The sequence below is a fragment of the Pantherophis guttatus genome, chromosome 4 (genome assembly GCF_059756535.1).
Source record: "Pantherophis guttatus breed Tessera chromosome 4, ASM5975653v1, whole genome shotgun sequence".
Taxonomy (NCBI): domain Eukaryota; kingdom Metazoa; phylum Chordata; class Lepidosauria; order Squamata; family Colubridae; genus Pantherophis; species Pantherophis guttatus.
The window spans coordinates 148233620-148250521 of record NC_142066.1 but is presented as its reverse complement, the minus strand read 5'-3'; the positions used below and the strand labels follow the sequence as shown (position 1 = coordinate 148250521).

Sequence of the window (16902 nt, the reverse complement as noted above, 5' to 3'; positions counted from 1 at the left end):
TTGAAAATATAAATAGCATGGAGATGACCAATGTCCATAAATGTAATCTGCTAGGAAGGATTGCTATCATGAACCCACTTGACTGAAACCAAAGAATCATGGTTGGTGGATCATACTCATGGTTAAATTATCTTCTCTTAGTGTACAGCAGCCATTCCCAGGGTGAGATTGTCCTTAGCCTTGCCAAATGTGGAGAATCTAATGTTGGAAAGGCTGATATTCACAATCATAACTTAGGGCAAAATATGCCATCTTTTTATGAGATGAAGATTGTAAGCCTTTGTTACAGTTTTTAGTAATTTACATTTACCCAAAATTTAATGCTGCAATCCTACATTCACCTGGTAGAAAATAGGGCTTATTTTTAAATAGGCATATATGGAGCTCTACTGCACACTATGGAAAAAGCTTCTAAATACCAAGCTGAAATTGTATATTATAATTTTCAATCTAATTTACCAAAGGCTGAAGAAACTCTCTTTAAAAAAATTACAGTGATTTCCCCAAGAATTCACTGGGGAAGTCACTAAACATAAGTATAATTTAAAAAGGCATATATTTACAGCATATTATTTTATATAATTGAATTTGTAACCAAATTCATCAAATACTTGTGATTTCTACTTCAACAGGTTTTACTCTTTTTATTTTAAAAAAACTATGTATGGCTCTTTTATATTCATGTTATGCTTGATTAATAAAACACAAATTTACAAATTAAAGATTATATTGCAGTCACTTATTTGTAGATTGTGAAGGCAGAGGTTTATCTATTTGAGGGGGGAAAAATCAACATTTCTCCTCAAGACTTTTAATAATTATGATGATGGAAGGAAGGAAAGAAGACACTGCAGACTTTTTTAAAGTCTGACTTTCACCTGTTAATATTGTTAATTCAAAATCCGGAATCACAATGGCATTCTACAATCCATAGATAAAATACTTTAATTTTTTAAATAATTTGATGCAGCAGCTGGCAGGTGATGCTCTGCTGGCTGGCAGTTGTTTACTGCAGGAGCTGAGAAATGGCTGTCTTTTGGGAAAATAGAAGATAACATGGAACCTGCCCACAGCATATACCATTTTTGGAGCAATTGGGGATCCCTGTCCTCTGTCAGGAATGAGAAAGAAAAGCACCCTTTTTTACTCTTTCTTTTTCGCATACAGTAATATCAGTTGACAGTCTTCCCAGAGTGCACTTTTTAATAAGTCAAGATAGCTCTGTGAGCCAGCTGTACCTTAGGTTCTGTGAACTTACCCTTTAGAAAGATGAATAAATGGTATAAAATATCTCCTAACAATTGCAAGAGAAGATATATTTGTTTTCAACAAACCTATGAACCAGAAAGATGTTTAAATGAAATGCAACAATTAATTTATTTTTATTTATTTTATTTATTAGATTTGTGCGCCACCCAAATAAAATAAAAGGTAAAATAACTAACATTTCTTCATGCTGCCAGAAATCTTAATATTTGCATGCATATATGAGAAAAAGAGTGCAGATTGATATTAAAGTAGGTTCCATATTCATGTAATCCAACCGCCACAACTATTACACCTTAACCATTGGTTGTGCTTCCTCTTTGGACGGTATTTAAGTTTTCATACCTTTGTTTGAATATTGGCTTCAAGTTTTTCTTCCATTTTGGGTGATATGCTTGTTATAATTGCTAGTCTTTTTGTGTTTTATTTTTGCATGTTATTGCATTTTATAAAATCACTTTGACTGGCTTTTGCCTTAAAAGGAATCTGAGAAATAGTTAAAATAATTATTTATTCAGGAATTGCATGTATTGTAATGTTGGACACATAGTACAGTACTATCAGTCACTTGTGATATATCAACCTGAGGAATGATAATGGGCTAGTTTGGGTTTACCTCACTTTTCCTAAAGAAGAGAAATTGATGGGATCTACTATGTTTGGGGAGACAGTTGTATATATTAATCATATAAAGACCCTTATGAACATATTCAGCTTTATATTAATTTCAAAATATTAACAAATTAATAACAAAATATTAACAAAAGAATTGACGTATTACCTACTGTATACAATTCGTTTGGACAATCATATTCCAAAAGATGATATGCAAATGCCTACTCTTCCTTAGCATGCATTTACCTCATTCCTTTTTTGTGTGCAAGCTATTAAGGAAAGTGAAAAATATGCCAGAAAGTTGCAGCAAATGTAATTTTCAACAATGTCTGAATTACATGATATGTCTTGTGACCTGGTTTCATATTTTAGCTTATATTCATAGTTTGCCAGTACTGACAGTTCACCTGTCACTAAATGGTTGAAAGTAGACTTTGTTGCTAGGGTATTAGTCACTTCATGAGAGAGGCTGATTTAAATTGTATGGGCAAATTCAAATGGTAGAACCTTCTAGGTCATGGGTGTCAAATTCGACTGCATCATGTGATGTATCGTTATGTTTTTTGCCTTTGCAGAGCCAGGGTGGGCATGGCCTGCACATGACGCATCTGGCCTGAGGGCTGCCAGTTTGACAGACCTCTTGTAGGTAGTAAGTACGAGAAGAAACAGTAAAAAAATCCAAGATTCTATGCTTACCATGGGAAATCAGCCTGGATAGGTTCCTTTCAAATCAGATTGAAACAATATTATTGGGATTTTAAGCAATGCAACATTGTCCTGGATCTTCTAAATGTAGGCCATTTGAATATGGCCTAAATCATTTTCTTCTAGGTTAGTAACACAGAATACTCTATCTAAAAATGAAGACAGTATGTGATACTTGTCTCTTTAGAATGTTAATTTTCATTTTGATGTAGATGTTAATTACATTGCTTAATTCCAATAAGCCTAATATACATTTTGACAGATATCACTGATTGTCTCCGTCAATTCCTATTCTTTACTTTAAGTTAAGAATACATTAAAAATAAATTGTCAAATGAAAATACATTTTTCTTTTTTCTTTTACTTATTACTAGACTACTTGTAAAATGTTGATATTACCATACTATCATGTAATTGAATGTACAGGAAATAAATATACAAAGAGGATAAATGAATCCACTTTGACTGCTTTGCAAGACTAATAACGAAATGTGCAAACCAAGCGTTTTATATATGTCACAAACAATGTGCAGAAAAATACATAGTGGTTAATACATCTAAATCTTTTTGAAACAATTCTTTAATTACTAGAAGGTTGCATTTAAGCTTACATTAAACAGTTGAGATAGTTGGGTTGAATACTCCAATGCTGCTATAGGTTTTCTGTAGGTTTCAATGGAGCTTGCAAGGTTAAAGAGAGAAGGTACCATAATAGTGGTTGGTGAATACTTATGTAAGCCCCAGTGAAATTGTTTTATGAATTGTGCCCAAGAACTGCAATGTGTAATTTAATTCACAAGATCATTGCTGTGATCTTCCTCGAAATGTATACTCATACCTTGGAATGAAATTCACAATAAATGCCAATAGCGTTAAAAGAAATAAATAGGTAGCATACTATACAGTAATTGAAGTGTATTTTTTTACTTCACATTTCAAATAAATGTAGACATATCCCAAAAACTTGTTCCATTCTCTTGAATCAACAAACACTAGGCACATGGAAATGTTTAAAAAGCATTACTGCATGTGCAAAGGAGCAACTGAGAGAGGAAACCTAAACATTTCCTTTTTAAGTATGATTCACAGGGCATTATCAGATTATTTTACAGTGGCAGCAGTCCTGAAATAATTTACTTTCAAGAAATGTAAGTGCTAAAGAATGGAAAATCAGAAAGAAAAACAGATAATTTCAAGTTTATAATTATTCTGCAAATTCAAGAATATATCAAACAAAGTACTTGCTATAGTTTAAAATAACAATGCTAGCAATTCAATCAGATAAGAAGCAGTTAGAAGAATCTCCTTAAGATCTTTAAAACAGTGTACAGTGTTTGGTTGTTTAAAAAGATAAAGTAATGTTAAGTTATAAAAATAGAAAGAAAACCAACAAATTGTCAGCAGAGGACTTTTAAAAATCTGTTGAGGTTAAATTATTCTGTCTCCTTTTTTCCCATTAGGGCAGCAACCCACAATATAAGTTTGTTGTGCTTTTTGAACCTTTGGCTCCTACTAACTGGGCTGACATATCCTCCATAGCTGTTATAACTATGCAGGTCCCTGAACTGAGTTTAAGATTTGCTTTATTCATTACAGAAAGTTGAAAAAAAATCAGTTTGCTTAAGACACAGCATGAAAGGCATAGTTTCTTTATATATAAATTGAACTAATGTTTATGAAAACATGAGAGATTATACTATGGGCTTACTTGGTCTTTCTTAAAGCAATCACAATGCTTTTAAAAGTATTAATTTTTCCCACCCAAGTTTATATAGTTTTGGAAAACTTGCAAAAATGTAAGAGAATGCTGTGTTGCTGGAGATACATTGAATGCATTGCTTATCCAAAACAATGTATATTTTCTATTAACAAGATGTGCATGTGCTTTCCAAGTGTGAAATTTAGGACTTCATTGATGTAAAAGTAGTAGAGGGATTGTTCTTGTCACTTAAGGTCTTGGTGTATTATTATTTCTTATTATTCTAACAAGAATAATATACAAATTCTTGGTTGAATTTAACCTGGCAATAGACATTTGTAAAAGACCAATCAAGATGTAGTTACAACAGCAGACACACAATTAGAATCAGGTCACATTTCCAACAACATCCACAGGGACCAGAAATAATGAAAGAGAGACCATTCAGCCACATTGGGAACCTCCAATCAACAAACCACAGGCTGCTCACTGTGGAAGTGCCTTGAGTATTGCGTTCACTTCTTCTGCAACTGCTGTCAGGGCAAACTCAAACTGTTCCTGTGGACAGAACATTCAGAATTTATATTGTGGCGTTTCTAGAAATTCTCATGAAAACATTCAGGACATGACAGTTCGATTATTATTATTTTAAACGTCAGGGTTAAATTAGTGAGCAATCTTCCATATTGCTTGATAGTTGTTATTAAAAGTGACCTTAACTGAAAGAACCACTATTTAATACTGCGAGATGTTCACTGATGTGAAAGGATTGTGAACAAAAAATAATATATGAAAATCCTGTCAGTATGAAGCAGATAACTGAACAGCAAGATATGGAAAATAGGTGTCAAACCTGTTTCCTAGATCTTTCTCTCTCTCTGTCATAAATAACAATATGAGGCATATTTGTTGACTTTAATACTTGAATCCTTAGTTTTGGACTCCCAGTTTCTTTCTGGGCAAATATAGATACCTGTAAACTTGACTTAAATAATGGCGTTATTTGATAGCAAGATGTAGCACAGTTAAAGAAAATAATTACAATAAACTTAAACAACAGATAGGGATAGATTTAGCAAAATGGGAAAATTTACAGCTTTCTTTGATTGGAAGGATATCTACTATTAAGATGAATATTTTGCCCAGAATTCTATATCTGTTCCAGACAATTCCAATTAGATTGGGGAAAGACTTTTTCGAAGAATTGAATAAAATGGTGTTAAAATATATTTGGCAGAGAAAGAAGGTGAGGATAAAACTAAATTGCTGCAAAATGCTAGAATGAGAGGGGGTTTCGGTCTACCGAATTGGAAACTTTACTATCAGGTGACAAGTTTGATGTGGATCAAAGAATGGGTAACATTAAGGAATACTAGACTATTGAATTTAGAAGATCATGATTTGTTGATGGGGTGGCATGCTTATCTATGGTATAAGGGAATAAAAATACAGGGGTATTTTAGAAGATATTATATACGTGAGATAGTATTATTTGAAAATTCCAGTCTAGGTTTCAATGATTGAAGTCTTTTCAATTCTGTAATATTTAGAAGAGAACAAATTGTTAAATATAGTGAATTAATGGATGAAAAGTGGCAAATATCTGTAACTCAGGTGTAGGATGAGGGTAGAGGTTCGTTCTCCGAGCTTGTGAGTTAGTTTCCGAACATTTCATTACCAGGCTAGATAACATTTTCAGCAGAATTTATGGGATGTCAATGCTCCTCTGTTTATAAGGGCTTTGTGTGGTCAGTAGGTCTTGTGATGGTGAGGTTACATCAGGTGAGAGTCACAACAGATCAGGGTCTTGTGATGGGTCAGATGTGGGTTGTATCAAGCGAGAGTCTTGGGATGGGTCAGGGAAGGGTCACAAGTCATAGATTTTTCAAGAGGGCTAGCTCTTTGCATATTGTGGTTGGTCATTTGTTCTCTGAATGAGAATTTGGGGTTGATTTCTTTGTTAATCCATTTGTCTGTTTTCTTGGCTAACCATGGTATTCTCAGGAGTCTTCTGCAGGACCAATGTTCAAAAGTATCATGCTTTTCTATACTCCTTCTTCAAAGTCCAACTTTAATTTCCATAAACTATTACACTTGCATGTAGGAATCTCATTTTGTAAGTATGGATACATCCTGGCATCTGAATACGTCTTGTAAGGCCTTCATGGTTTCTCTACCAAGTGCTAGTCTGTTGTGTATTACTTCATTATTGGTTCCTTTATTGTTGGTAATTGATTTTAAAAGGAAGAAGCTACCCAATACTTCAGTATTTTCGTTGTTCATTCTAAGGCTAGTTGTAACATCTATGGCCCTGGCCTTTTTTATATTTTATTTTAGATCCATTAAAAATGAGGATGAAAAAAAGGGGTGGAAAAGTCATTGTTTTGGTATTTTTTTCTCCAATGGAACAAACAGTGTATGCTTAGAATTGTCTGTTCTGATGAGAACACATTTGGCCTTAAATATTAATCAAACATTTGAAGAAGGTGAAAATCAAAACCAGAAAACTAATTTATTTTAGAAGTTTTGGTGGTTTGGACTTATAATTCATTTTATTGCATATTCCACCATGGGAGAAAGAGGGAGTCAAATCAATTACATTGTTTAAAAACAAGCTAGAAGCTAGACATGTGCTGGTAGTTCTCAATTTATGACCATAATTGAACCCGGAATTATGGTCGTAATCATGTTGATTATTAAGCAGATCACCATATCACCATGCCTAATTTTATGACTTTTGCAGCAGTTGTTAAGTGAATGCCATGAACATTAAACTAACACCATGGTTGTTAAGTGAACCTGTATACTCAAAGGGTGTTTTTTTCTAGTTGGAAAAAAAAAAAGTAAATTGTAGTCTGTGGCCAAATGGCTGCAAATAGCCATGAATGCGAGCTAGTTGCCAAGTGCCCCCATACAATCATGTGACCAGGGAGGGCACTTGGAAACCAGGTCATAAGTAGTTCTGGGAAGATCTGTTGTAATTTTGAATGATTGCTAAGTGACTAGTTGTAAATTGAGGACTACATGTAACTCTAACTAACTATTTTTTCTCTATAAATGAAATAAGCAAATGAAAAGGAAGCTGAGGAGGGAAATACATTCTATCCAACACTTTTTCTTAGTGAATTGCTTATAAATGCACATATAGCATATTCTGTCTCTAAAAATGAAAACCTAGTTGTGATGCAACTTTTTTTTTTAAAAAAAGCATTAATTTTCCATTATTGTTAATCTTGGAAATGATTTTTATAGGCAGGAAAAATAAATGTAACTAAACATTCAATGTATTTTAGTAAATAATTTTATGCCTTTGATATAATTTATTTAATTATTATTTTTATCTGGCTGGTAAAATACCTATTAGTCAAATATCAAATTATGAGAGTCTATTTTGATTTAAATATCCTGCTGCTTCTATCTTAGTATTTTTATCATGGAGATTTTATGGAGATTTTTTACAGATAATTTATTGGAACACAAATTTCTTTGACATAGTCTACTTTCTTCAAATGTACTAAATATTGTTCATTAATCAACTTTTTCCAATGTAGTTTATGACGGGGATGGGCAACTATAACCCCTTTACGACCTGTGGACTTCAACTCCCAGACTTCCTAAGCTAGCATGGCTGGCTCATGAATTCTGGGAGTTAAGTCCACAGGTTGTAAAGGGGCCATAAGTGCTCACCCCCTGGTTTACGGGAACATTTTTTGAATGTATCTGAGAGAAATAAATGTAGATGGGTAGTTTGTTTTAGTTACTGTATTATTTACTAATCTAAAGATGTAATTTCCCCTATTTTTTGGACTGTAAGACGCTCCGGACTATAAGACGTACATAGCTTTTGGGGAGGAAAACAAGAAAAAATAGGGGATAGGCGGCAGCGATCCCTGCAGCCTGGAACAGCTGATAGGCCATATTCCAGGAGGCAGATCCAGCCGCCAATCAGCTGCTCATGCTAAATCAGGCTGTGCTGAAGCTGACCAGGCTGTTTGCTGCAAGGAGGCAAATTGCTGGGAGGCAGAGACCGAAGGGTGGGAGTTGATGGGTGGGCAGGGCTTTGGCAACATTCGCTGTGTAAGATGCACAGGCATTTCCACCCACTTTTCTGGCGGGGGAGGGGGGAAGAATCTGCATCTTATACACCGAAAAATATGTAATTTCATGTTAACAGTAGTAAAAGAAATGTACAAAAACTAAGAATGGTTTATTTACATTATTTTAAAAATCTACATATGTTTAACCATATATAATTTAATTATTCCCAAATAACAATATATAGAATTCGTGTATTAGTATTTAAAATCGAAGTGACTGTACCTTTGTCTGGACCATTCCAGGTCTTTGATCTCTCAAATGCTCCAGAGTAGCAGCAATATCAATTTCTTTAGCACCTGCAAAGTTTGAAAAAAACAGAAATATCAGTTGGGATGCGTTTAAAGCAATGATCACACATGCTGCATCTGTCAATCTTCTACTGGATTCTCTTTGGGCCTATAGCTTAGTAAAATATTTCTTAGCAGACTTGGCAGGCTCATAAAATTGGTGTTATAAAGTAAGGGAGAAAATCCAAGGGTAGCTTTTCTTAGCATTAATTATTTTTTAAAACAATAATTATATCAAAAGAGAACAACTTTGTCTCCTAAGGGGGAAGAATACATCTAACTACCCATAGTAGCAATCACAAAGGGCAGGAATTATACATGCCAAAGGATTCAAAATTCTCAACAACACACTAACATAAAGTTGAATTTGCAGAAGTACCTTATCTAACTTTGATGAGAATGTGAAGAAAGACTTATGTGCTTATTTTACAAAAAGCCAAATGTAGAATACTAACCTGATGATCTCAATAATTATTTTTCTCCAGAGGTTGCTGGATACGCCTCAACTATATTTTTTTCAATCAACTTGCTCAGGAAGGAGATTCAAGACTGACAGAAGGAAATGTTTTTTACTACATTGCATACCTAAATGATGAAATTTGCTGCCAATAGTTGCGGTAATGACAGCCAATTTGGATGATTTTAAAAGAAGATTGGAAAGATTTGAACAGTATACCAGTGGCTCCTAATTCTGACTGCTGTTTACTGCTGCCACAAATAGTGGTTACAGGGAAGTAACAATGACAAGCATCTATCATCTAAATCTAGCATTTATTTTCCCTAAATGCATTAAGTGGGTCACTGTATGATCCAATATGCTGCGTTAGATGGCCTACTGTCTGATCCAGCAGGACTCTTTTTATATTTATGAAATTTCTGATGCCCTATTATCAAGAATGTAAATTAAAAAAGAAAATGAGTGTCAAGTATTCAGATATCATGTTAGCATGACACAGTCATCCACCTGATCATTTTATGCCAGCTTGGTTCTTTGGATTGAAAGCAGAATAAAGCTTTCTTAGAAACAATGGAAAACTACCCTCAGAGAATGGTTACTCTTTTATCTGGAAACAGAGAGTAGCAGATCTACTGAAAAGGCCTCAGTCTTTTAACACTTTATATAGTTGTTTTAATGGGAAGTAGCAAATCTGACTTGCTAAATAGTATTTAGTATAAGGGTAGAAAACAATGTAGGAGAGAGGTGTCATAGAAGAAAGATTGATGGGTTATTAGATTACCTTGATGCAATATATTTTTCCCTAGAACAAATGTTAATGCATAACCCCATTAAGCAATTTTGCATTTATAGGTCGAATATGATTTGGACCAAATGTGCAAAATCAAAGAAGACATCCTAATGGACTTCTGACAGGCAGGACTAATGCTGTCAAACTGATTTACTTTTGCTTATTCCGTTGAAGAAAGTAGCTCAGAAGGCATCACTGAAAAATATGATCAACAAACTTTTTGGGATGTGAACTGCATGTCATTTATCATACTAAATCCCATTTGACCCTTTTCATCTCTTCCTGACTCTCCTACCTTGGGGATAGGCATACAGGTAGTCTTCAACCTATGACTGGTTGAAGTAATGATGGATCACCCAAAAGCTACTTATCTTCCAGTTCCAGAGTTCTGACAATTGTACACGCATCCTAGTCGAATAACTACATTTTGGATGCTTGGCAACTGGCTCCCCTTTATGGCAATTGCATTCCATGGTCATGTGACCATGATTTACAATGTTTTTGATATGTTTCCGGCAAAAGAATGCCCATGCCCATCGCTTAATATCCTCCAGAAAATAAATCATAAAATTGGGTCTGGTCAGGGGGCATCTCAATTTACAACTGTCATCATTAACTATTATTTTCTCCCCTATGTGCCTATGACAAGCAACATTTTAGACAGCCTTTGGAAGCCAAGTATAATGAAACAAAAACAATGTTTTGGTCAGCATAGGAGGAAAAATGTGTTGTTACATAAATACATCTGCAACAATTTCTTTCTCTTAAGGTCTCTGTTGTAAAGCACATTTTCAGCATACATGTACATATGTAACAAAAGCTTACTGTAACATCGTAGAAATTCATTCCATCCACACACCTACCCACTTGCTTTAAATAAGAACATGAAATTTAGAAGACGGTTATCTAGCTTTGTGCAAAAAGAAAAAAAAATGTTCATAAACTGTAAGGAAGATGCTATAGAAAGGGGGCTATTGGGAATTAGGAAAGATCATTATGAAAGCATTATAATACTTTGGTTCATCAAGCATAACATCATCAATATTTATGAAAGACTTAAAGATTCATTTGTTTTCTATGCCCCTTTTCTGTTTTATTAACCCCAGGTTTGATTAATGTTGATGTTTAGTGTTGTTTTGCAATATAAATAAATTTGGGAAGGACTACAATGTGAAGGCGTGTTAAAGCTGTTTAGTTAAATGGCAAGGCTCAACAACAGAGCCCAGAGTTAGTGTCACCTCTAAGCTTTCAGCATCTTTCCTCAACTGCTCTGGCACATTCCTGTCTCCTAAACCAAGCAAATCTTAATCTTCTTTTGGCTCTCTCCTAACTGCAAGTAGTCTATGCCAGGGGTCCCCAACCTTTTGGACTTAGGGACCATCAAGTTCATAATTTTAAATCCCGCAGACCACTAATACGAATCCAGCGCGCTGCTTGCTGAAGTGCCTGGACTCCCATGATGGGATGGGGTACTTCAGGCACTCTCCCTCCTCTCTCTCTCCCACTCTCTCTTTTTCTCTCTCTCCCACTCTCTCTCTCTCTCTCTCTCTGATTCTCTGTCTCTTTCATTCTGTCTCTTTCTCTCTTTCATTCTCTGTCTCACCCTCTCTTTATCTCTCTCATCTCTCTCCCCCTTTCTCTCTCTCTCATCTCTTTCCTCTCCCCCCTCTCTCTTTCTGATTCTCTCTCTGATTCTCGTCTTTCTTTCTCTCTCCTTCTCCTTCTTGCTCTCTTTCATTCTGTCTCTTTCTCTCTCTCATTCTGATTCTCCCTCATTCTCTCTCTCTCTCATTCTGATTCTCTTTCATTCTCTTTCTCACTATCTCATTCTGATTCTCTCATTCTCTCCCTCATTCTGTTTCATTCTCCCTTTCATTCTCTCTCTCATCCTCTCACGATCTCTCTCATCTCTCTCCCCCTTTCTCTGTCTCATCTCTCTCTCTCTCTCTCATTCTGATTCTCTCTCTCTCCTTCTCTTTCTCATCTCTCTCCCACTCTCATTTATTTATTCATTTATTTATATACCGCCCTTCTCCTGAAGGACTCAGGGCGGTGTACAGCCAGAATAAGAACACACAAATAGAAATAGAAATAGGAATAAATAGAAAATTTAATAACAATTTAAAATATATATTAAACAATATGGCCCATAACTAATTAAAAACCCATTTTTAAACCTCAAGAATTAAAAATTAAAGATTAAAAGTTAAAAAGAATTAGAATTAGGCCAGCCCGGCTTGTTGGAACAAAAGAGTCTTGAGGGCACGGCGGAAGGTGCATAGGTCCGGGATCCTCCGAATCTCCGGGGGCAATTCATTCCAGAGGGCAGGTGCCCCCACAGAGAAGGCTCTCCCCGAGGGTTGCCAGTCGACATTGCCTGACTGACAGCACCTGGAGGAGACCCTCTCTGTGGGAGCGTACTGGCCGGTGGGAGGTTATTGGTAGCAGAAGGCGGTCTCGTAGGTATCCAGGTCCTAAGCCATGGAGCGCTCTAAAGATGTTAACCAACACCTTGAATCGCACCTGGAAGACCACTGGAAGCCAGTGCAGCTCACACACAGGAGCTTTCTCTCTCTCTCTTTCATTCTCTCTCTTTTTCTTTCTCTCCCCTTTTCTCTCATCTTTCCCCATCTCTCCCACACTCTTTCTCATTCTCTCTCTTTCATTCTTTCATTCTCTCTTTTCCTCTCTCTCATCTCATGGGCCAGCCAGTGTCTTGGGGCTGAGAGGAAGTCAAGCATCTCCCTGAGAGACTGAGGTGCGCGGAGCACCAATAAGGGCCAGAAGAAACGTCCGGGAGATCCAGCAAGAGACGAAGCTTCGCTCCCGCTCTGGAATATTGAGCAAATCTCCATCCCCCGCCCTTCCCTTATCAGGCCAGGCGAGGAGTGACTGGGAGGGGAGGGACAGGGACAGAGACAGCCACTGGTGGGTTCAGCCGACAGGAAGCTACAGCAGGGGGAATAAACAGCCTGGGTTTGCCGCTACCCGTTGCTTCGGCCTGCCTGCACTGCCATCTTCCCTTGCACGAACTTCCCTCTACAGTGGAGATTTACAGCCTCACCATGAGCTGCCTGGCCAATCCCATATTCCAGAGCTCTAGTCACAGGACTGGCCATTGCTCATCCTGGAGCAGCTCCTCCACCCAGGTGTGCTGCGGACCGCCAAATTTTCTTGTGGACCACCAGTGGTCCGCAGACTGGTGGTTGACCACTTGTCTATGCTGTTGGCGAGCATAATTTCTGCTCACTCTCATTCTCTCCATCTTAATTGTAATTCTGCATGGATTTGCTTCTCCCTTCAATAAGATTTTATTAATTCTGGATAACTCTACATTTTAGAATCAAGAAATAAGCATAGTTTAAAATGTGTTATTTTTCCAGTTGATGCATGAGGGTACGCATATATTGCAGACTGGGGATGGATAAGGCTATGATTCTTCAAATGTTCTTGAATGACAACGTCGGCAGCTCTGGCTGGCATGTCCAATTGCGAGCAATATAGTTGTAGTTCAGTAACATTTGGAAGGCCACAGGTTGTCTGGATATTATTAGCATTTGCTGATTTTTACTGGCAAAGTAGTAGGAATCTCATGAAAGCAATCAACCTTGGACAACTATCAAGAATGACATTAGTTTCTTCAAATTTCACATGGCATATAGCTTTGGTGATAGTGATACTTCTTTTATCATTCTGACTAATGTCTATAACATATAGTGACATATTTTCCTGTGATGAAACTACATACAGCATCCAAATCTTGTTCCAGCAGTTCCAGTGTGATTTAAAAAATTTAATGTGAAGATGAGTAATTTAAAAATATATTTCTTATGATCAAAGAATTTGCTTTTTGGTAAACAATGACATTTCTTTGTTGGTTCTTGCAACTACCGCTTTATCAATCCACAACCTCTTAAAGAGCTCAGTGTGACAAGGAAGTCCATCCAAAGATCAGCAAACATCGGTAATTCAGGCTGATTTTGGGTTGCAAATGTCAAACTTAAATACATATGTATCCTACTTTATGAAGAACGCAATTATTCTTTTTCCTTTGCAACCACAATTAATATAGGAAAAGAATCCTGTGTATAAAAGCCAAGCTATAATTAAACAGTTTTCATAATTTAAACAATTATGCTACTGTCATAAATGACTCATGTATTTCATTAATTAAATAATGATCACTTTAAGAATCAGATGACTATCCTGAGATTGATTTGACGCTCATGTGAATCTCATAAAGCAGTTGTAAGCCACACATGCTGAAAAAACTTGCTTCCTTCTCCCAATCTTTAGCTGCTGCTTCAAAATTGACAGTAATTTTTTTTTTATTGCTAGTTTTTGTTAATTCAGCCCATAAACTGTTTTTTGCCTACAAAATTTTCCCCTGGAAGCTTTACATATTCATCTCTCTGGATTGTGAACCACTGGTTACTGCTTCATTGGTTCAGAGTGATTGCTCTCACAAGCTACTGACAGCACATAATTATTCCAAAGCATTTTTATGATTCTAAATATATTAGCCGTCTGTCATCAATTAATAGGCTTATCTGAATACAATTCCAAAATTTCTGCTATTAATTCCTTCTTTCCCTCAGTATTTAAGTAAAGAAATAAATATTTTTGCTGAAGCACTCTACCACTCCCTCCATACTTAAATGTATGGAAAATACGTAGCAATATTTTTAAAATAATCATTAAACAAATAATGGCAAAAGATAGTGAACTGATTAGAAAGCATCAACTCTATTTAATTTTAAACCAGATACACTTTTACCCTCCATTTTAGTTATATTATCTATAATAATGTTTGAGGTTTCTAGGCTTATGTGAGTGTGTGTGCATTTTAAATTACCCTTCCAGTAGTTATGTCTAATCTTGCTAAGAAACAGATAAAATATCTAAATAGGATTCAGGTATGTCATGATACCCAGAAAACTAATCTTTTCAATTGTATTTTGCATGCTTAAGAATTCTGAACCTATAAGGCAAACTGGATGATAATGCATATTTCAAACATTTCCACTGTTTTATTTATTCATGCTAGTGAAATATGTAAGTTTCAACAAGAAAACCTATGTGATACCAAAGATCTTAAATATCATACATTTTTCTTTTAAATACATGCTTACCTCCCCCTCCCTTTTCCCCCCAGGTATGCGTGGGTGTTACCCTTCGATGGCCACCCACCCTTGGACTGGGCTTTCTGTCTGCTATCCCTACTCTCGCCTCAGGGAAGAATTTGTGCCCGTGGGATTATCATCATTGCCCTTAATAACTTTATGAACTGCTGGCTTCTTATGCGACCCCAAACTGGAGGAGAACTGGGCAAAACGGTGTGCAGATGCTGAGGGAGCTGTTGTCATCTGCCAGATGAAAGGATGGAGTATTGTGACTCTATTGTCGGTGTCATCTGGCCCAGTCACTGTGAGAGGGCGACTGGGATAATTATCCTCCGGATGTGGGGGGATGACACTGGCCCCTCCCACTGCCATGAGAGGGCAGTGAACCAGCTCCTGATATGAAGATCTACTTTGACCCAGTAATAATGGACGATCTGGTGAAGCCCTGACCAGTTGACTTTCCACCTCTGTTTTTTTGTGATGTTTACGGCTGCTGACCTGCTTGCTCTGCGAGACTCCCCTCTCTCGCAGGTTTGGCCCTCCTCACTATCGAGGGCCTATCTTGATGACGGATTTTGGAATCCCGAGAGGTGGCATGCGGCGAGGAGGGGGTTTTGGGGTTTTTTGGAGAAATTTTTAGATAAAGTTTTAAAGGGTTCTGGGAGGGGAGTGGGCTCTGTGGGTTTGGGGGAGAACCTGTCGGGGAAGAGGCCAGAGCTGGCTGAAGAGTGCGGCACAAGAGGTGCGGGAACCGGGGTCAAGGAGGGGGTTAGAGCTTGTGTTGTGGATGGACATTATATCAGTACTGTGGGTGGGAGGGGCAGATATGGCGGGAGCAGGGGGCCACATCAGGTTGTGGGAGCGCACGCCTGCTGGCTCCAAGCGGTAGCGTGCTTCGGCCTCCAATGCTCCTCTCATTCCCCAGGTTGCGCAGACCCTCAGGCCCTGGGCCTTCAGCTGATGCTGTGCAACACCTGGTCCGTGGTAAATAAAGCCCCCTTCATTTGTGATCTTGTTCAGGAGGGGGGAGCGGACCTGGCGGGTATTACGGAGACCTGGTTGGGCCAGGAGGGGGAGGTCCCCCTCGTTGAGATGTGCCCACCCGGTTTTTGTGCTTTTCATCAGCCGAGGGCTCAGGGGAGGGGAGGGGGGTGGCAGTTGTCATTAGAGAAGGTCTTGGTGCGAGGGAGGCCACTGTTCCTCAGATGGCTGGATGTGAATCCCTCCTTGTGAAGTGGGGTCATGGGGTGCAGATGTGCGTGCTGGTTACGTACCTGGCTCCCTGCCACGTGGCGGCAGCCCTGCCCGAGCTGCTCAACGTTATAGCCGCGGTGGCGGTTGACACCCCCAGGCTTATGGTCATGGGGGATTTTAACCTGCCATCCGCTGGTGAGGCGTCTGAGGTGGCTGGGAGTTCATGGCTTCCATGACGGCCATGGACATGACCCAGTTAGTTCATGGCCCTATTCACATGGGGAGAAACACGCTGGACCTGGTTTTTGTCTCTGGTCAGTGGTTGAGTGATCTTGAGATAGGGGATATAGTGATCGAGCCCTTGTCATGGTCGGATAACTCCCTCCTTCGCTTTGACCTTCGAACCGCCGTACCCTGCCGCAGGGAGGTGGGACCGATGAGCTGGTTCCGCCCCAGGCGCCTGATGGATCCAGATAGGTTCCAGACGGAGCTTGGGCCATTTCCTGAGGACCTGGTGGCCGCCTGGAATAGGGCGGCCGCTGGAGCTTTGGATCGGGTCATGCCTTTGCGGCCTCTAACCTGGCGCCGATCTCGCCTGGCTCCTTGGTTCACCAAGGAGCTGAGGGAGATGAAGCACCGGAAAAGACGCCTGGAGAGCGGTTGGAGGG

General features: G+C 38.2%; 1 protein-coding gene across 1 annotated transcript in view; it reads right to left on the bottom strand.

The window, feature by feature from the left end:
• Positions 1 to 3490: 3490 nt before the first annotated feature.
• PTPRN2 (protein tyrosine phosphatase receptor type N2) overlaps positions 3491 to 16902 on the bottom strand; it is a 717244-nt gene continuing 703832 nt past the window's right edge. The window contains exons 22-23 of the mRNA XM_060683595.2: positions 8606 to 8679; positions 3491 to 4843 (exon numbers count right to left, since the gene is read on the bottom strand). Of these exons, the coding sequence (XP_060539578.2) occupies positions 4772 to 4843; positions 8606 to 8679 (146 nt within the window). The 3' untranslated portion in view covers positions 3491 to 4771. The remainder of the gene's footprint in view (positions 4844 to 8605; positions 8680 to 16902) is intronic.